The sequence below is a fragment of the Amphiprion ocellaris genome, chromosome 1, assembly GCF_022539595.1.
Source record: "Amphiprion ocellaris isolate individual 3 ecotype Okinawa chromosome 1, ASM2253959v1, whole genome shotgun sequence".
Classification (NCBI taxonomy): domain Eukaryota; kingdom Metazoa; phylum Chordata; class Actinopteri; family Pomacentridae; genus Amphiprion; species Amphiprion ocellaris.
Window position 1 is genome coordinate 17,470,839 of NC_072766.1, and position 22,601 is coordinate 17,493,439.

The window sequence follows — 22,601 nt, forward strand, 5'->3', positions numbered from 1 at the left end:
ATAGTTGAAATACCTGTGCACTTCCTGGGCTACTTCTAGGACTAACAAGAGGTGAGCAAAGGATTACTGAACCTAATTCCTGGTACTCTTCTCATCATGTGGATTATTGCTCTATCCCTTCTCTCCTCTACCCCCTAACCTGAACTGTTGACCCCCAGAAACGACCTCTGACCTTACTTTAACATTGCGTTATCTGCTAGACAACAGGCTTATAGCTAACACTCTTACTGTGAAGCATAAGCAGCTCGACCTGGGAAGGGAATGCAAATACCACCAGTAAATTATTCTTTGCTGTTTATGAAGAAGAGGTCAAGGTTGAAGTTGAAAGTAGGGCTGATGTGTGAAAGTTGACTGGATGTCTATATGTGAGTGTGTGGCTGTGCATGCAATATGGTTAGAGAAATGGTGAAAGAAAAAGAAAAATAGGCTGTGTGGGCGTCCTGGTGGCTCACTTATTAGACAGAGGAGAAGACATATGCCTTTTAAAAATCTGGGTTTCTATGTGGCCTGGGGCTGTCATCATATTCCCTGGTGTATATGTATGTGTGAGTGCCTTTCGATGTGTCTGTGCATTTTATTTGAAATTGAAAAAAAAGTACAAATATTTATGTCACCACACACAGGTTTTAGGTGCTCTATGTGCAGGATTAGTCTGAAATGTTGCGCATTTCTAAGAAGCCTATTTAGTTCAATATGTAGAGGATTAAGCTTACCTTTAACCTCTGACCTAGTGCCTCTGGAAACAACCTCGTAATGCATTCTTGTGACGTCTCTATGGTATTTTTAATGTACTAACATAACTTCATGAATGCAAAATTGGAATAAATTAAAGTAACAGTTTTTAGCAAAAACAATCTCAAACAACACAGATGTCCACATGTTCTGATACAGAGGCTCAGGGCAAAATTGAGCTAGAGAGACATGACATAGAGACAAAAATGCAGACAAAAAACAAAGATAAATGAAGACAGCAAGTAAAAATGGAAGCCAACCTTGAATGGTGCGTTTGAAGAAGGCCTTGCAGGCCTCACAGGATGCCACGCCATAGTGGTAACCTGACGCAATGTCCCCACACACCAGACACAACCTCTTGGGCATGGAATTCAACATGTACTCGCACTTAATTTGCGAATCTTCCCCAATAGTTGATGAACAGTCCTCGTAACGCTTTGATCCAGGGCCACCAGCAGGTCCGAGGGGCCCTGCATTGGAGCCATAAAGACTTGGGGAGTCTAAGCCGTTGGGGTGGCCGTTCATTGTGGATGAATATGAGCCTGAGGCGTCACTGGAGCCACCAGGGGAGTGATGGTTTAGACTGTCAGTCAGGGAGGCAGGACTAGACGGCTCAGTCTTTATATAAGAGGACGGACAATTGGATTCTAGGTGTCGCTCCTTACTGGACATTCTGCAGAGAAGCCTGTGAAAGTGAGACAGGGACAAATAGAAGAAGAGGAAGAAAAGCATTACAATAACGTGTTCGCAAGATGGATATTTATCAAGAAAAGACACTAAACCAAAAGTAATACAGAGTAAGAAGAGACAAATGAAGGAGACAGATAGGTACAGTAAAACAATGTTTAATCAAGTCTATTGATAGCAATCTTTATTTTCTTGTCATGTTTCCTCACTGTCACTTTCTATGCTGGACTTCTGCTCTTTCACATAGTTACATCTCAGATAAATTACTGAGAAAGGTGTGCAAAGAAAGAGTCCCAAATTCAAAAACAGATTGTGATTTATTAAAGAAACCATGAGTAAGAGAGTAGCAGAGAGGCATCTATAGTACCACATAGTCACACAAACACATTCACATGCTCGGGGCCGAGGTCATCCGTCACTCTCCAGTCAATAGCAGCTTGTTCTACATGAAGGTAATCAGTAAGCAGCCCCGCTGCTGCTCAGTCATCCCAAAGACAGCCCATACACACAAAGACAGATTCATACATGGTCATATTCAAGCACAGTGACAGATGCCATTGAAGAACTTAGTAGCAGTCGTACAATGCAGAATACTAGGTGTATAAAAATACAAACAAAGAATTGTAAATCTGTAATCACTGCCAAAGTATCACTGTCATCCTCTCCTCATCTCTTGTTCTGCTTCTCCCTTCCTACATTCTACCTCCTTTCCTTTCTCCCTTGCTCCTCTCCTGCTTTCCTGCCTCCTCTCCCTAAGGAGGCTGACTGGTGTCTTGTTAATGGCAGTTGTAATTAACAGCTATCTTCTCTCTGTCCATATCTTCCCATCCTTCCCTTTGTCTACCTTACTATCTATCTGCCTGTCTCCCTATCACTTCCTTTTCACTGCCATCTCTCTCTCTCTCTCTCTTCCTCTATCTCTGCCCACTCTCTTTCTCTTCCTCCACGCATTACTACTCTCTGTCCCTCTAACCCTGCCCTCCCTCCCTTCTCTGTCTTTTCATTGTTAAAGGCAGAAAGCACAAAAGGGGTTTTTAATTAAGGCAGGATGCTGCTAAACGAGGGGCTTCTAAAGTCCAGTCGGCCTGTAAAAGATCCCCGTTCTACAGGGACCCATAAAACACAGACAGTGCCTTGACGGAGAATGGAGAGCTGTTCGGGTGGGGGAATGAAGAATGGATATAGACAGGAAAACAGATAGGCTGACAGGCAGACAGCTAAAGCAAAAGCCAGACAAAATGAGAGGAAAAAGAGTTGCAGGAGCTACAATGACTGATGATAGGCAACTGATAACAGTTTTGGATCAAATTGTTTGGTTTTTAATGTGCAGCAGAGCTTTAATGTGTTTGATGTGCAGAAAGATGAGACAAAGCTGTTCCTCTCGTCCTCTCACCAAACCTACAAATGCACCGTGAGGCAAAAAACACTCCTTTCCCAAAAGTGCTGTGCTTTTTTTTTTTTTTTTTTTTGAGTCAATTTTTCCTTTCATAAAGTGATGTGACATTTATGGTGTAGAATACTTTGGCCTTTTTCACCCTTTCCATCATATATTTTATTCTCTCCACCTCTTCTTCCCTCCCCTCCCTGCAGGTTCTTCTAATTCAGTGACTCCATTAATCGTGGCTTTGTGGTATTCACCAATGTCTATAAATCCATTTATCTGATGCTAAGGTGGGCCCTTAGTTTGGAATGAGAGGGACACTGTGAGAAAGGTTTGGACACAAATCAAGGAAGAGGAGAAATGGTGAAAAGGGACAGAGAGAGTCAGGGATGCAGAAGGAAAGAAAGAGATGCATATAAGCTGCTGGAATAAGCAAAAAAGAAAAAAAATGTAAATGGGGAAAGAGTGATGAGAAGGAAAGAGATCACACAGGGCTGTCCATGTTCTAGCAGAGGGAGGGAAAACACAGTGGTGACAGAAAAAAAGAGAGTAGACCCATTTAAGTAGATGATGTGATGGTGATGATTTAATCTCTCCTTTTTCACTCTTTATGCTCTTTTGTGCCCCCTCCTTTCGATCGTCAATCCCTCTGAGTACCATTAAGTGAAAGAGTTTAAGTGCCAAAAGATCTCAGGCGCTTTTTTCCTTCTCTCTCAAATTCTCATCTATCTATCTTTCCATTCACCGTCCTGGTCTCTTCTCCCTCTCTTTTCCTCTCTCATGTCTTTTTCTCCCTCTCACATCTTTTCTTGGTGCTCTCTCGCTCTCTCTCACTCTGCTTATAAATGAAAAATAATGGCAGTCGAAGGGGGAGGAATAGAAAGAATAAAAAAGAAGACATGCGTGCAGAGGAGAGGAGTAGAGGAAAGAAGATTAAGAAATCACAGCCAGTGTGCTGTGCCGAGCGAGAGGTTGAATGCATTTATGTATGTATGTTATCAGTATAATTATGGTGCTATGTAGCGACGGCTCAGTGCTGAAAGAGCAGTCTTATTGTGCCTGTCTGCTCTTCAGATGAGCGCAACGAGAGAAAGAAGTGGTTGGGTCTCTTTTGTAAAACAAATTCTTTATGTTTTTAGGTGTTTAAAGAAATTTATATAAAGTGGAAAAGGCTTGAATGTGTTTCTCTCTCTTTTCATATATTCAGAGGGGGCTCAAAGATGCAAAGAAGACCAGTAATCAGATTTTGCTATTAGCTGTTTTGGTTAATTCTGTTACAGAAAATGGTATTACATTTAATTTTCTTTGTGCCTTTACTTTTATATGCTTCAGTGGAAGAACAGCTTATTGAAACATTGCAATGAAGTCAAATACTTAGCAAGTAAGCTGATTGTTACATTTTGTACAACTAGAGGTGTTCAACTTCTTTGTTCCTGAATTGTCTTAAATTATTACAATCTATCACCAGAAGTTTTACTAGATTTCATGGGGAAATTTTTTTTTTTTTTTTACCTGTTAGATATATTGTGTAACTTCTGGGAAAACCAGAATGTGATGTAGATAGATAGTGAGCAAGTTTTGGCCTGATGCAACAAAAGTAAACATAAAAAACACCCACTAGTGAATGCATTCATACAAAGGTATTTTTTCTGGTGTGGCAAATTTATTTTTCAATTCTAAAACAATAAATAATAGTTCCATAATAAATAAAAATTAATCTTTTGTAGCAAGTACTGAAAGTTGATTGATTTTGCTGTATAGATTTATATTTCAGGATTAAAGCCAATGATAAAACTGAGCACACATACAGTGTTTGTGATATCAACTTCAAAGTGAAAAAAGTTTAGTTCCTGCTTACATTGAATATATGGCGGAACTATTTACAGTATGTGTCACTTACTGTGGGACAAGACACACACCGACACACACACACACACACACACACACACACACACACACACACACACACACACACACACACACACACACACACACACACACACTAGAGAGATTACCATTTTTCCTTGTCTCCATTTTCAAGTCGATCCCTGTCATTTTCTCTTTCTCTTCCTTCTTATTTCTTTTTTCATTTCTCACTTCTTGAAGGAACGCACAATGACTCATGAAAGAGAGACAAATATGTGAACACAGAGAGAAAGAGCAGGAGAAAAAAAGAACGGTGTATGTGAAAAAAAAGAGAAAGGAAGAAAGAAAGAAAAAAGAAAGTCATTTTTTTTTCTGTGTGTTTTGAAGGAAGGTGGGCCACTTTAGTATGACAAGCTGTCATTAGAGCGGTGGGCTGATGCAGTGGCCTGACAACTGGCAGGGACGAACATACAATCATCGTATTACAGCAACTACTCTCTGCCTCACTCTGTGTCTCTGTGGTGTTTGCTGTGCACTCCCTCAGTCTGTGTTTCTATGTGCAATCGCACTCTTTTATTATATACAATCTTTGTACAACTGCCTCGCTAGATGGCAGCCATAAACACAAACTGATCCTCAAATAACTCCAAACTGTTTTTACCCACCCCCTATGGGTTAGAGAAGCCAAGAACAGAGAGGAAATGAGAAAAGAAGAGAGTTCTACAACTGCCTTTTTAGTCATTGACACATATTCTTGCCACTACTAAATCAGACACCTCTCGTTTGTTCATAGCCTGCTTTGTTTGACCTACCTGGACTCTTCAGTCAGTGCTGCCATATAAAAGTGCTACTATAACAAATACAAATGGCCAAACAGCCAGAACATAGTATCACTAAATGCAAATAATTTTTACATGAAATCTAAGAGATAATGTGTGCAGCCAGAATGCTAAAATGCATTGCTTGCATTTTACATTAATATGAAATCTGCTTTTAAACTGTTTGTTACTCCATTAATAACAAACTAGGTGCATTTGACAACACCTTAATGAACCTGGGTGTAAAGGAATGAAGCCTCTTATCACCATAAGAATATTTTCAAAAACAAATTCCTATGAAAAACACTAAAAATGAGAGAGAGGAATAAGAAGAAAGACGAAAAAAGAGAGGAAGGAGAAGTGGTACCAATAGAGACAGAGAAGGGAGAAGTGCTGACAATGGAGCTACCACGGGTTGGCTAATACCTTTCCATCACACCAAGCATTGTGCTCTCAATGCTGATAAGAACACACAGTCCAATAAGCAAAATGGAAAAAAAAGAGAAAGAGAGAGAAAACCTTACACAATTCTATCTAGATGATACTGGCAATGCTTTGCGAGGGAGAGAAAGTGAAGGAAGGATGGTAGACATAAAAGAAAAAAACACTGAATTAAAGAATGGAGTAAGGAGGGGAATAGGAGCAAAATGCATTAACATTTCGATAGTCAAATGAATAGAATGATTTCATCAATAGCCTGAATTGCTTTTTTCACACACACTCTTCTGTTTGTGTTTCTTTCTTTGCTCTTTCTCTCTCTATTTTAAACACTCTTCTATCTGTGAAGGGTTGTTGAACTGCTTGTCAGCTTGTTAGTTTGATACAGTAGGGAGTGTGCACAAAAACACATGTAAGTCTGACTTGTTAACTGCACACATCAATTCAAACGGAGCAGGTTACTGCTGTTGCTGTTAAACAATTACAGCAAGGACACATTTTCTGTTTTCTGGTGGCTGAAACCGACACGCACACATACACGGGTATGCAACAAAACCTGGTGTGTGTAATTTCTTCTGCAGTTTCTACGCTGAGCTGGTGTTTATACATGCACCTTGTGCACGATGACTGCATAGTTAAGAGGCAGAGCAATGGATCTCAGGGAAAAAAAAAAAGTCTGAGTGCCTCTGTGAAGTGCTGGTGTGGGTCTATGTGTGTGGGTGAGTTTAGCTCCACAGAATCACAGTGTGTCAATGATTATAGTTGTTTTCAGGGACAAAAATGAATAAAAAAATAAAACACTCCAACAGCGACAGTCAATCTAAACCACTCTCCCTCCTACTGGGCTCTCTCTCGCCCTCTCGTTCCTGCTCTCTTTGGGTCTCAATCTCTCTCTCTGTCGTTGTTTCTACTTCTCACACACAGACACCCTCTATCATTGCTTCTCTCTCTTGCTGGTGCATCCACACCCTGTCACACACACCACCTTACACCCCACTCAAGCACACACACACACACATACACACACACACACCAGGGAGCAGATCAATTGTTACAGTGTTAGTCGGGCAGGAAACCTGTAATTCACTTCATTGGCTGCAGAATAAACCCCTGATTACATACAATCAATGTGATAATGGCTAAAACACATTCTGCCCAATGGGCTGTTGGGCTGTAAAGACTGGCAGAGAAGAGGAAATGCGAGTGTGTGTCTATATTCCTGTGTGTGTGTGTGTGTGTGTGTGTGTGTGTGTGTGTGTGTGTGTGTGTGTGTGTGTGCATCTGACTGTGTGTATGAGAGTTTAGACACTATAACTCCTAGGTATGAATCTTAATGTGACAAAGACACAATATTCACACACAGTTCACAAACACACGCACAGGTGTGAAATGAACTGGGTGAGATTTACAGACACACTAGTGGGGCTAAAGCTGTTATAATGTATCCTGGGGTTTGTAAAGTTTACACACGCACACAAACACACTGGATGTGAATGGATAAACAGTGGGAGGCAGCACATGCAGGGCAATCTCAGCCAAACACTATTGATTAAGAATTATGTACTTTTCAAGCTGAAAACTATTCAGGAATTTCATGTTGAGTCTGGTTATATCAATACTTTTCGGGTATCTTCAATTGTCACAGTGCTGATAAAACAATTTCAAGTGCCTTCTCCTCCCTTGTCTGATTCTCGCCTATTCCCTCCTTTAATTCCAAGAATTTGGAAGAATTTTCTTCAGTCCAACTTTGTCCTAAGTGGTTTTGTATGAAGCATTATTTAGATGTGAGACTCCTGCTGTGTTGGTGTGGTTATTTAAGTGGAAAGATATGAAGAGGGTGAACCTGTTCAGGGCAAGACTGTAAGGCAGTGCACCGCTAACCTACCGTGTGTGTGTGTGTGTGTGTGTGTGTGTGTGTGTGTGTGTGTGTGTGTGTGTGTGTGTGTGTGTGTGTGTGTGTGTGTGTGTGTGTGTTAGATGGGAATCTTGATGATTTAGGTCATTTTCTTGCAGAGCAGTAGCTGATAAGTGTGTTGCTGCCAGGCACTATCTTTGTCACCATGTCTCTCTCTCTTTCCTTACCTTTCCCTTTGCCTCTCTTTCACCCTCCTTTATCTGCTGTGTGTCATTGTATTTGTAAGGGTGGTTGTCTACAGTGAGAACAGTGCTTCAAATCTCTAAAACAGCTCAACTTCATCCAGTGTGCAACATATCAGTTAACACAAACCATCTGTCAACGATATTAAAATATTTGTTTGCTAAATAAACAAATGCATAATCTGCTGCCAGTAAGATTTCTATTTCAATTCTGTAGTATTTAGGGACTTCCGCAGACTAAAATGCATACTGTCTTCTTGTAGTGACTTCTAGCCTTTTGCTGGGAAGGAAGAAGAGTGGAAATCAATGAAATTACAGAATGCATCCTTTATTAGGTAAACCTGTGATAGAAGATGCAGGATATGGTGGTTGATTAACCTTTTTTATGAAAATATGCAATCAACAATATATACATACATGTTTTATTTGTTTAAACAATATGCACAGTCGATCTGACGCAAGTGAATGCATATGCATACTGCTTATTCACATGATATTGTTTGTGCAGGGATGTAAAGGATACAAATTTTCTGCCTTCTTATAAAGGAAAGGTCAATGATCAAGGTTAGCATTCTTCTCTCTTTCTATGTGTGTGTGTGTGTGTGTGTGTATGTGTGGATTATACAGTGGTATCGCTTATCATTAGGTGTGCAACAGCCCTTCCAAACACTTACTGACACTTGCCGCTGTCAATGACACACATGCATTGTAACTCACACCCAAATGCACATATGCACACATTCAGGCATTTTTGTACAACGAGTTGTACGGCTCTCCTGCTCCTTCAGAGACAGACACAGACCTGGGAAAGCTGCTGTATCAAATGAAATTCCATAGAAGTCTAACAAAAAAAAGTGTTTAAAAAACAAAATATCCCCCATCGGATTAAAAGCACATTTTATTAAGCAGATGGTGAAAGAGGATTTCCACTCTAGTAAATATGACAGGGCTTTCAAATGTGACATGGGAGGCAGAGGTAGAGAGAGGGGAGGGGAGGACGAGAGAAAGAGACAAGGAGAGAATGGGGAAAGAGCGCAATGCTGCAAAAGAGGGGAGAGACAGAAAGAGGAAGAGTGTGTGAGAAAATGAGGAGAAAAGTGGAATGAACAAGGAAAAGAAATCTAGGAGAGGAGAAGAGAGAGATGAGAAGAGAGGAGAGGAGAGGAGAGAGGAGAGGACAGGAGAGGAGACACAAGTGAGTAGAGCGTCAAAGCTGCATTCTTTAAGCAGATCAGATTTGGGGAAATTGGGCTGTCACTACAGGATTGTGATGATTTACACCTATCCATCACAGGGAGAGCGAGCGAAGCAGAGCCAGAGTATGTACAATAATGCACAGCAGCTGTACAAATGGAGGAAATCCATCCTAAACAGGTGCCATTCACTGCTTACTTTTCCATTTTCAATTTAATATTCTACAAATAATACATTTAGGAACATATCTAAAAATATGTGAAGATCAATATATATAATAGAGATTCAGCCAGTTCATTACTTCTACTACATGATTGCATGGTGCTGTGAGTCACAAAAAGAAAGCAAAAGTAATACATTATGACCTAAAATACATTTCATTTCCCCCAGACGTTAACCAAATATATTTAATAACAACCTGAAAGTAAGAGTCAACCAGTGTAAACACATTTTACAACTGCACATTCTGACCAGCCACAAGCTGCTGTTGACACTCTTCTTCTCAGCCTCCTCGCCTGATCTTCCCTCTCCTCCAACCCCCATGCCCTCGTTCCTCCCCCTCTCCCTCCCGTCACTGCTGGCTGATGCACCTTACAGCCTCGCTCTTGGACCATCTGTTAGGGAATCTAATTCACATCCAGTCATAATCAGGTTTGCTGGAGTGCCCACTGTCTCTGCCCATCTCTGTCTCTCTGTCTGTCTCTGCCTGCCTCTTTCTGTCTATTTTATTTTCCGTCTTTGATTGTCAGTTGTTACTTTTTCCATTTTTCTCCTCTCTCTCCTCTGTGCTGTTACAGTGTTCATGTCAGCCTCTCTAAATTTTATTTTGTGTATTTGGTTATATCACTAACATCTTCTTCTTTACTTTTCATTCAGTAAATTAGAAATATAAATCACAAAACCGGCATGGGTGCATGAACTACAACAGCAACCACAAAACATTATTTATCTAATCCTTGTCAAGAAATTTGTTTTTAGGTTTTTGAGCAATTTAGTTTTATTTTAGTTCATCAGCATGAGGAGTCTAAGCACTATTCCCTTCATTTCCATATGTTTTTACATTTTTTCTCTAAACCTTTCAAGAAACTCCTCATCTTTAAGAAGTAATTCAAACTACAAAGATTTAACTGCTGTTTCAGCAATTTGATGGTAAAATAACTACTTATAAGCATCAAGTGACATTGCTTTGAAAAAAAGAGGTGCTGCATGTACACCAGATCTTGATTGTACATTTTATGTGTGTGCATATGTGCGTGTTTGTCCATGATTGAGAATAAGGCGTGCTGAGGTGAAGGGGGTGGAAGTTAATGAGAGGTGAGTGTCTGAAACCCTCTCTCTCTCTTTCGCTCTCTCACTCGCTCTCTCTCTGCTCCTGCAGTAATCCTCTTCTATAAATCTGCAATCCAATCAGCGTTGTCCACACTTATACACACACACACACACACACACACACACACACACACACACACACACACACACACACACACACACACACACATTTACAAACACACACAGAGCTGTTGGGAGGCCCATCTGTGTGTTAAGGCAATCTGCTTTATCATTATGATTACATTGGGCTCAGTTTACAGCAAAGTGTGTGTGTGTGTGTATTCAAGCACATCCTTGCTGCCTGACATTAATCACATTCCCATAGTTTGATGGCCTAAATAAAAAGAGGAATAATATTGTTGCTGTCCAGTGAAAACGGAAGATCTCCAAAAACACATTAGGAATTTCTTCACAATTCAGAAAAATTTTGATTTGAGAGAAGGCTCCAGGAAACAAAGCAAATGAAAGTTTTTCATACAGTTTTATATAAAACAGTTACAGTTACTTTGTGATATGAAAATGGATTGTTATTTTAAGTGATAAATGGAAAAAAGTTATAAAGCTACAATAATTGAGTGTGTGTGTGAGAGAGAGAGACAGAGAGAGAGAGAGAGAGTGAGTGTGTATATAAATTTGTCACATCAACACAATTGGAGGTCAGATATCCTCACGAATTGTTCATGTGATTTTATAGCGTATGTGTGTGTATGATAATGTGCTCTTTCAGATGCGTATGTATCTGAAAATATTTTGTGTACGTGGGCGTGTTGAGGTAGTTTGAGCTCTGGTAAGGTGAGTTTATATTTACATTTTCACTATTTAATATGGATTTAGTTTTAGGGCCTCCTGAAAAATAACACAAGAAGCTGAAATTTTTGTTGAGATTAACATTATTATTATTCATGTATTGTAGTATCTCAGTAGAGGTGATGCCATAGAATCTGAAGTTGTCAAATTCAGCACATATTTTTATTGTTATTATACTTGCCCAACTGGGGAACACCATTGTGTCATAACAGGGGTTGGTGCTGTTTTGGCAGGGGAATTATCTATTACATATCAGTGGCAGTTAGATGTAACTTTGTCCAAAACTTGAACCAATGCAGCGGAAATAATGCTCCCCACCTGGGAGTGTAATGTGCGTGTGTGTGTGTGTGTGTGTGTGTGCGCAAATGCAGTGTGTGACTTTAAGCCATGGCGTGACTCCCCAGCCCCTGGCAAACCTTTACACCTCTCATCACCAGACTTCATTGTCTGCCAACATACACAGACACATATGCACAGATAACTCACATTGTGCTACTAACACTCCTCTTGGTGATTGGCTGATCGTCTGCGTGAGAATGGCCTGCCAGACCTTTAATTGGCTTGACCCACGCTAACCCTAAAATCCTATTGGACTAAGACTTCCCAGTCTACAGTGCATACACACACAGAGAGACAGACGTACAGACACACACATACCCATACACACACGCACACTTAAAGGGCTTTGCAAAAGCCTAACAATGCACTGATCAGTAGTGTTCTAATAGGCTGGCCCATAATGCAGCAACAATAACATCATAAATGACAGTAACATTCATTAAGATAATCATATCAGTCAGTGAGATCATGCAGCATAATACTGTTTCGCCACAAAAGCTAATATACAGAGAGAAGATGTGATCCCTGAAAAAAGTGTAGAGCAGCAATGACATAAAGTTTTGTAAATCCAGTTTACTGTTAAACTGGCATCTAATAATGTCAGTTGAAATTACTATCGCAGATTAGTTGAGTGTCAGGTGAGAAAATATAAAACAAAATATAATTACAGATCGCCTTGCATATGCATGCAGGATCCTAATTTTAGAGAAATCACATACTTACTAGAACAGTTTTGGAATTTCGGAATGTGTGTCAAACTCTTTTCCAAAGAAACTTTCAATTATTAAAACACAGAAAGAGAAAATGGTATAAAGAGGGAGTGAGTATATGGAGAGGGAGAACGTGTCTGTATTTCATGCGTCACGTGTTTCCTCTGTTTTAACATGAAACAAGCAGCATATTTACAGTTTATGTTCCAAAAATGGACCAATGTAGGCCTCAGAAAAAGCTTCCCCCAACAACACAAACTTAGAACTGGTAAAGTGATATTTCACTATAGCTGAAACTTTTCATGCTTTAGGTTTTATTGGAGATGGCATGGGGGGATGACTGCAAGGGTAAAACAGAATGTCCTCAAATCAAATAATCTGATAATAAGCCAGTGCTCTACAATGCATTTGCACTACAGAGGTGCAGATGAGCCAGAGGTAGAATTCCCATTTCTTCTGATGCTCTATAAATACTGTGAAAACACCCTATAAGTAAGATAGGTGAAAGAAAAATAAATTAGAGGTAGCCTTTCGTATTTCTGTATTATTTTAATTTCTACAGCATTAATTATTTAGTTATATGTTTTTGTTTTCAGCATGTTTAAAATGAACACTGTTTATCAAATGTTTCTTGAAATGTGAGATAATTAGAGAGTGGAAGTCAAATTTTGGACTGGGCCGTACGATGGGAAACCGCTTTTCGATGCCGATTGTGAATGGCGATCAGAGAAAACTAATATCATGTGTAATAACTAGGAATCTTGAGAGGGTGGATTTTAAAATATAACCCCCCCACCCCCCCCCCCACCCCCCCCAAAAAAAAAAAAAAAAAAAACAAAACTCTACAACCAGTTTTGTTCATGGCTATAGTTTACAAGGTTTTGAAGAAATTTTGTCTTCTGCACATACTGACACAAACACAGTCAAATCAGTTAAAAGGTTGATTTAATAAAATGTTTCGGTAGAAAGCGCAAAAAACAAAAAAATATTAGGACATAAATACATGCAAGCAAACACACACACACACACACACACACACACACACACACACACACACACACTCACAGTCTCTCTTCTTGCATTTGAATCATGAACAATCTCAGTACAATGTCTCAAACATAGATGTAAACTGTCCACTAAAAACAACGGCTTTTGTCTTTTCAAAATGCTTCCCTTTTCTTTTCTTTTATACAAACGTGACAGAGGTCAAATAGGACATTTGTGTGAAAGTGAACCTAACAGATTTATAGATTCTCAGTCACTTTTCATTTGTGTATATCACTCTGCCTCTCTTTCCCTCTGTTTTGTGTCTTTGGCCTCCTTGTCATTCAGTCTTACCTGGGGTTGTAGAGGGCATGTGCGTCTCTCATGTGGTTGGCCTCCAGTGGATCGTAGCTCTGGTGCATCCTCCAGGCGCCAGCGCCGCATTTACCATAAGTTGACTTGGAATTATCTTCACTGCTGCTGTTCACCAATGGCCCCTTCGATAAGTTCATTCTGTAGGCAGTGAAAAAGCGAGAAAAAAAGGATGGCAGTGAATTAAGTGAGAAAAACAGCAGGTGGGAAAGTGAAGCTGAGATATTTCTGTTCTGATACTCCGTTGGCATGTCTGATCAAGAATCAAACAATTTTATGATCAAGTAAAAGATACAAAGTAAAACACAGAAGCTAACAGTTCAGAGGTGTAAAAATAGAGAAATAGTGATACTATTGAAATATAACTTTAAAACATAAATAACACAGATAAATTGTAGATGAACAATAAATGTTGAAATGTTTATAAATAAGGCCACCAAACATTGTCTTATTTTGTTTAGTTTTAAATTGCTAGACATTCACTGTTTCTCAGTGTCACAATCTAGTTTCATGTCTCAGTTTAAATGAAGTATCAAAACTACAATAAACAAAAGCATTAACATCGATAAGTGATCGACAATCTTTCAATGTTCCAACTGTTTTTGTTTTAAAAATAAAAAGTCAGTTGAAGACACTGACAACAATACAAAAAGGGAAAGTGTGAAGAAAAAAGTTTAAAAAAAAAAGGAAAAAAGTTGATTTAAAATAAATATTGTGGGAGACAAATGAATTGGAGAAAGTGTTAGATGTTATAAATGCAGTTAATGGACATACACTTTCAGACACACCCATTAATACCTATTAATTCAGCTTGATCTAAATCAGTACATGTACCAAACAGCTATATGTTTAGAGTTAATACACACATATGCAACTGTTTAACGCAGTTAGGATAAAAAAGGCAAGTAAACAAACAATCAGAAAAAACACAGATCAAAATGCACGCAGAAGGACAAGACACTGACAAAAAGGCCGATATGCTGAGAGCAGCGCCATCAGGCAGACGGACACACAGCGTTCAGACAGATTCACAGAGCACTGGCTGTAATTTTAAACCAGTACATGAGCCCCTTTGTCCTGGAATGTGTTAACAAATTTCTACCAGATACATGTCTGTACGCACATGCATCAGTGGATACGTCAGGCTGCTAACTGAAGCGCATTCCAGCTGTGTTTCACGTCAGAGAAGTTTTACCAGTTTAGGCCTTGGAAAGGGCTTTTCAGACTGAGGGAATATAAAAGTAAATGCACCGGAGGGAGGGACTTCTATCCGTCAATCAAACGCAGTGCTGTCGTCAGGGGAAGAGCTGTCGCTGGGGTGATAAGGTCACCATGGGGAACAGAATCAAAATCATCCAATGCAAAAATAAATAAATTAAATAACCCGGAGAGACTGGAAAAAAAGAAGGGATGGTACTTATAGTTGACGTCAAAGAAGAGGAGGGAAGGGAGGGCTTGTAATAAAATCGTCTGGGTGTCCTACATTTAAACAAAACTATCAGGGGAGAATGGAGTGCTGCTGGTGGGAAGAAAAGCACTTTATTACAGTCGGACAAAATATAGAAAATACAGAAACCAATTCAGACTGGGGAATAGATGTCAGAACACAACTGGTAATACAGTGATCTTTCTAAAATAATGGAAAATGCAGAAGAGATGCCTGCTGTCAATTTAGATTTAGTTTGAAACATCCTTGTGCTTTGCTTTTTGAGCAGTTGTATGTTTTTTGCATAATGATTGATACATTAAATTAATTATTTCAGCCTAATGTAAAATGAGCCTTAAAAAGAAAGAAATCATTCATAATTGATATTTCATGTTGAAACTATGCTACGGAACTCTACAATTTTACACATAATTGTTTGGTTTTTGATACTGACTTCATTTTTAATGCCAAATGCGGCAAGGCAAAAAAAAAAAAAAAGAAAAATCACTTGAAGTCATTCATTACAGCTAAATATTTACTAATAAAATAATCATATTTCTTTGTGTTATCTTTGTTTTGGCTTCACTAGGTTTTTCCTGACATTACCACATTCCTGTGTGTGTGTCTGTGTCTCTCTATGTGTGTGTGTGTGTGTGTGTGTGTTTTCTCTAACATAGTGTATCAGTAAACAGAGCAGGATGTTGGTATGTGTCACAAACTGATAGACATGTGTTTACCACACAAACAACCACCACACAGACATTTGTGTGCACGCATGTGTCTGTGGGTTCTTGTTTAAGTGAGGGCTAGGTAGACAGACAGGTAGACAGACCAATGACTTGTCTGACAGCCATCCCTCCATCCATCCACAGAGCTGGGTTGGCTCAGTGAGAGGTAGAGGGCCAAGGTGTGTAATATGTAGGTTTTAGTTCCACTCTGGTGAATAGGAGGAATCAATATCTTTCTGCTGCTGCTGCTGCTGCTGCTGCTGCTTCAGACACTTATTGGCTTTGGTTGCGGTGTCACAATTCTATATAGACAGGCAACACTTAATACTGGTGTTTTTTTTGTTTTTTTTTACTGGGGAGTGTCCTGGTGTCACACCGGGCTAAAGTACATCCAGTACCATGTGCAGTGATAGTGTTAGCTTGAATCCCCTTTCCTTCTTTCTCAGTCACATACAAGCTGGTAAATGAGGCATATATCCTATAGCCTAACATAAAAGACAGACTGAATATACAGTAGAGATTACTACATTCGAAGGAAAAGGAAAGAGCGAATGCGACGCCACCCATCTGTTTAACTTAACATCGTAATTTCCATAAGTCCTGAGATGCAAATTTAAAAAGTAACCTGAGTTTTAAGTTCTGAGATAAATCCCTATTCCAGTATTTTAGTGAAGCGGCAAAGGCTTTGTCTGCCACTTGCACTAAAACTGCTGAGAGCGATTCTGTTGTATTACTTTATAAGTTAAGGCCATGTAATCGGATATTTTTACATGTCTTATTTCGTAGCAGAGGACTAAAATTAGGCTATACAGAATTTTAATAATAATTTAAATCAGGCATTACCAGTGGTTCCTGTTATTTTATTCAATACTTAAAAATCATACAGGAAGATGTGTATGCGTAGAATGAAAACTGGAAATTTCACAACTTAAATTTTTTTCTCTACCTTAATAGATTCGGATTACTATAATGAGCGTCTCATTTTAAGCATTCAAAACTGTACTAGGACCTCTGCATGGCAAGAAAAAAAACTCCATTCCATATATACATATATATATATATATATATATATATATATATATATATATATATATATATGTATATATATATATATATATATATATATATATATATATATATATATATATATATATATATATATATATATATAAAGTTAAAGGAGAGAATAAAAGAGAAGAGTATTAACCTATGTGATTCTACCTAACCTATTTCACGCTACTGTCAGTACATGTAAGCAGCACCAGCACCAACAGACACTCACATTGGACGTGAGGCAATGTGTGTGTGTGTGTGTTTGTGTGTGCGTGCGTGCGTGCGTGCGCGCGCGCGCGTGCGTGTGTGTGTGTGTGTAAAAGTAGGGAGATCGTGGGTGTCTTTCTGATGCTCAGTGACTCGCTCATGTGTTGCTGGCCCATCTGTGAACAGAATGACCATGACACACTATGTGTGTGCGTGTGTGTGTGACGTGGTGATGCAGTGATTGATGAGACAGTTGCCATTCTTGCTAATGCAAAACGCACCTATCCCTGAAGGGAGCAAATGCCACAACACACACACACATGCACACAGAGCTCCAACTGCCCTACCTAATTACCCCTCTAGTCAGGGCAGTGTGATGTCTTACAGTCACACATACAATATGTGTCCACAAATTCGTATATGCATAGTTTGAGACACCGTTTCATAGGTGGGATATACACATTTCAGCTCTGATGAATAACTGAAATCAATCAATCTTTATTGGTCATTGCACATTTTCATATACAACCAAATTTCATTTGAGCTGCCCTGCCACGAGAGCTGAGAGCAGAAGAAATGAGAACTAAGGTGACAAACGTATTTGCAGGATTATGGGGAAAAGGAACAAACAGATCTAGCCTACTTTCTCGATTTAAGTAGAGCTAAAGTACACATTTTCTGCAATATAAAAAAAAAATCTCAATAATCCCTTCATTCTATTCATTTTTTCTGCTTTTTACCAGTGAAACTGAGGCTCCTAAATATTGTTTTCATTACTAGGCTCTTTGAGAAGGTGTTCATATGACTGCTGACTTTCTCAATTGTTCACACTTAACACATTCTTTTATTCACTTAGGTAACAATATGTCATATAATTGCTTAAAAAGTCTGCATGTGTGAACTAATGATGACATTTTAGTTAAACATCCACTCTTATAAATAAAAGATGTTTGACACAGACATGTCAACATTTGTGTGAGGGTGTGTGTCCTACAGATATAAAAATGATCATTTAATAATCATAAATACTGAGGGGATGAATAGATTTATTCACAAATGTGTGTAACAATGTTGCTCTGTGCGTGTCTGCATGTGTATCGGGGCAGGTGGGGTTGGACGCAGCCCTGTGTGTGTCTGAGTGGATGTGGATGTGTGTGCACGTTAGCGTTAGCGACGGGAGCTGTTAGCGGGGCAGGCGGCAGATGGGCTGTCGGCCTTAATAGGGACTGAGCGGGTGCAGAAAGGTGACAGCTCCACAAGGGAGGGGTGCGTGGAGAGGGAGAAGACAAGTGTGTGAGTGTGTGTGTGAGTGAGTGTGTGTGGGGGGGTGAACGGTGAAGGAAGACAGGGATAAAGAGAAAATGAATTATCTGCGGAGGTGAAGAAAAGATCGGCCGCACTGTGTAACGCACCTCCAGAGGGCACAAAATGTTTGTACTGTTTTATAATTTTAATCATGCTTAAAAATTCCTACAATTTATTTATATATATATATATATATATATATATATATATATATATATATATATATATATATATATATATATATATATATTTGCACATATCAATAATTTGACCAACAAAAAGGTTTCACCTTGCCATTTCAGTGTGAAGTTGCCAGTGTTTAAAGAATCAAATATTTGTCCAGGTGATGCAGCATTTTTTCTAGATAAAACCGATAAAACATCCAAAATATATTGTTTCCAAAGATGAAAGAGCGGATGCCAATTTCAAATAGTGTCACAGCTTACCTGAAAAGTTTGAAATTACTTAAGTGAGTGAAGCTGGGCACATTTCCGCATTTAAGCTTGTTTGTTCAAGTTTATCCTAACAAAAAAAGCCATTTGTGGCGCTCCTGTTTCAAACCAGTATCATACGCTTAAAAATCAAACAACTTTGATGTATCATTATATTTAAATTAGAAGATCACATCAAAAATGAAATACAGTACTAATTTTTTTTAAAAGTACAGTGCAAATTCAATAACCTCAGTGCACACCTGTGTATACAGTGCACACAGAAAATACACACACAGAAACAAGGCCTTCGTCACAGATGGATTTTTCTTTTAAGGTCACTTACAGATAATATTAACAGTGTTTCACATGTGCAAAACAATTTATATGGAAGTGTGACTGACTTGTTCGCGCACACGTGCAGTTCTCAAAGCTAAATTATTGGGTGAGTTCGAGGAACAAAAGAAGCAAGAGCGATGCCGGCCTAATTTCTTCTGTTGAAATGAAAAACTGTGGAGTAAGCTGATTTTATAAGTATACATATTGTATCTACATGTATGATGGAAGAGTTTATTAGTATAGCGTGTTTGATAAAGTTGGTTAATTGCACCAAGAGAGATGTGCAGTGATGAGAGACAGAGAAAAAGGAGAGAAAGGCAGGCTAAAAAACTAAAGAGAGAGGTGGGGTAGTGGGCCGGCCTGTCATTCTCTCCCCATCAGGCACACACATGAAGCATGATGGGAGGATGAGAGGAGGAATATTTCACTGTCAGTTGCAAGGCGGCATGGTCATTCATTTCTTTCTTTCTCCCTTAGCAGCTACCCCTTTCCCGTTCTACTGTATCATTCCTTTTTTTTTTGCCTTTTTGAACCCCCCTTACACACTGTCGAAACAATGACAATTTAATCATACTCTCGGCCTGGGCATGTAGAGGGAGAGAACTACCCAACCAGACGATCTATAGGTCTCTCCCCACGGACAGCCCAACAGAAAAAGTGCAAAAGACAGACAAGACGCTTGAACCTGCATCATTGTCTCGATCCTCTTTAACTCATGCACACACTTTAACACACCTACTCACACACACGCACAGCACCTCTCTATCTAAATCTGCTCTATTGTGGCCCGGTCTCCGCTGTCTCCTCCCATTAGGAGTGAGGAGCAGCATTAGAAGCCCTGAGCACAACACAGTGTGAACACACGTGCACACACACACACACACACACACACACGTATACATATACCGGTCTCCTGATCAAAAGCGCAGCTCAATAGTTTATCGAGTGAACTGCTGAATTCACATTTTAGCGACTCCTTGACTAAAAACTATTTCAAAACAATAGCAGTGACACCAACAATTCTATATAAAACAGAAACTAAGAAACATCAATGTTCCCTAAAACCAGACTGATCCATATAAAGCTTTTGAAAGCTCAAATTTGCACATGCGCAAAGAAACTCCTCTTTTTCCTCAGCATCTCTCCAACCTTCACATTGCTGTAAAAGGAGACTTCGTAAAACTAGGCTTGAATGAGACAGAAAAGTCAGTATGCAGCAGCAGCAGGAAGAGTAATTCTTAGACGAAGCATAAATGATTTGATAGATTGTGATAATAGTAATAATAATTGAATGCACATTTTGATGTATGGATGACGGAGATGTATGGATGATGGAACACGGGGAATGAGCGGATGAGTGCTGTGGAGAAAGGGATGGGGGGAAGGAGAAGCGATGAGAAGAGATGAGCGGCATTGCCTTTCACTATATATCACTCTCTCGCTTCTTTCAATCACCGCTTTGGCATTCAATCACACACACACACACACACACACACACACACACACACACACACACACACACATATATATACACACACAGCTGCATTGCCTGTGTGGTGTAATGGCTAATTGCAGTGAGTGTGTGTGTGTGTGTCACAGCTGGTACAGTCTCTCTTACTGCTCTTTCAACACATAAAGGCCGGCACTGACCCGTGACATACTCTCACATACACAGAGCACTGATGGATTGGACATAAATCAGAGAAATTCACATCATCAAGGCTCATCCCATTTTACTCCGTCATCTCTCCGTAGCTTTGTATACAAATGTGCGAGATGCTGTGTTTTTATTACCTGCTTCCATTTGTGTAAGTGCATGTGCACAAGTACCTAATTGCATTTTTTTGACAGTTTGGTTACTTTATCTCTGCTCAAAACGATGTGCTTACTGCTGTGTGAGGGTGTGTGTTTCCATGCGTGTGTGAGCGCTCATGCATACACGTGTGTCCAGCGGACCCCCTGAGTGCTGGTGTCAGACAAAAGCAAATCCCCCCTCCCTTCCTTCCCACCTCTCGCTCTGTCTGTCTTTCTCATTGCATCCCTCTCTCTCTCTCTCTCTCTCTTTACGGGACAAAATTACCACTGGAATGCCCGGACCTTTCACGGAAGAGAAAGGCTCCGTAACCAAGAGTGTGCGCGTCTTTCTCTATGTGTGCGCAGATGTATACTACGCAAAAACTGACGGACGATAAATTCCGCCGAGACAGATAGACAGACAGGCAAAGAGACACAGTAAAAGAAGAACAACACTTCCTCATACAGGCCATCAATAGGTCACATTCACAAAATGTGGGCAGGCAGGCACGAACTCATGCATGACAACAAACAGATGCAAATGCGCGTGCACGCACACATGCACGCACGCGCACACACACACTCACACTCACTCACAGACACATGCACAGGCAGCAAATCAGTGCGGCACATATTGACATGCTTTGACAGATGAATTAAGTAAATGATTTTATAAGGAGATTAAAAGGATTTTAATTTACGCAATCTCTCTTTGGTCTCCCCCATCCCTCCCTCCAGCCAGCTTTACCTCTCTCTCTCTCTCTCTCTCTCTCTTTCTCTCTCTCTACTGCTTTCTCTCCCTCATGGCCTGAAAAAAATAAGTGCACAAGAGACTGAGAAAGAGAAAAAGGCCAAAAAAATAGCATACATGCGTTTAATTTTCCTTGATTAGAAGCAATATTTTCTTTTCATTGTCATTATGTTGATCTTAACTCTACAGTTTTAAACAACAAATGAAGCACATTAACAAACTGTCTCAGCACCGAGTGTCAGCAGCATGCTTGGCCTTCAAGTTTGATTTTCTTCTATTTGATTTACTTCAGTTGATTTATCTACAGTGGGTTATTTCACCTGGAAATTCAGAGAAAAAAATAACCATTATGACATTTTTCTGGTAAAAGTATTCTCTCATAAATAAACTAAAACAATCAGATTTCTCCTGACACAATAAGACAATCCAACACTCTACGTCGCAGGGTGAAAATTTTGCGCTGTATCGAGTGCCTGACTATCATTAAATCTGTTTAAATAGTAAATACTTATTACTATTGTTCCTAAATGATTTTCCTATTTTTTTGGCATGTAGAAAGTTAGTCAGATGATTTAAAAATATTAATCAAAGGCGCATTCTGACAGAGTGCAATCTCAAATGTGCACCAACCTGTTTTTCATTTAATTGCAGAAACAAAAATTTTGATTTTTAAAGTTAATCTGCACAATCACAATTTATTTGCATTACATTTCCATGTAATTAAAAAAAAAGCTAACGCTAAATCAAAATTGTTTTTTGAAAAATCTGAATGAGCTAACTGATGTTGCCTTGTGTTTCTCTTCATCATCGCAT

At 39.4% G+C, this 22,601-nt stretch overlaps 1 protein-coding gene across 8 annotated transcripts in view; it reads right to left on the bottom strand.

Moving 5' to 3' along the window:
- esrrga (estrogen-related receptor gamma a) overlaps positions 1 to 22,601 on the bottom strand; it is a 153,851-nt gene that overhangs the window by 51,992 nt on the left and 79,258 nt on the right. For all 8 annotated transcript variants that reach the window (XM_055011366.1, XM_055011371.1, XM_055011354.1 and 5 more), the window contains 2 exons: positions 13,737 to 13,895; positions 993 to 1,417 (listed from right to left, as the gene is read on the bottom strand). In XM_055011366.1, the coding sequence (XP_054867341.1) occupies positions 993 to 1,417; positions 13,737 to 13,894 (583 nt within the window). In that variant the 5' untranslated portion in view covers position 13,895. The remainder of the gene's footprint in view (positions 1 to 992; positions 1,418 to 13,736; positions 13,896 to 22,601) is intronic.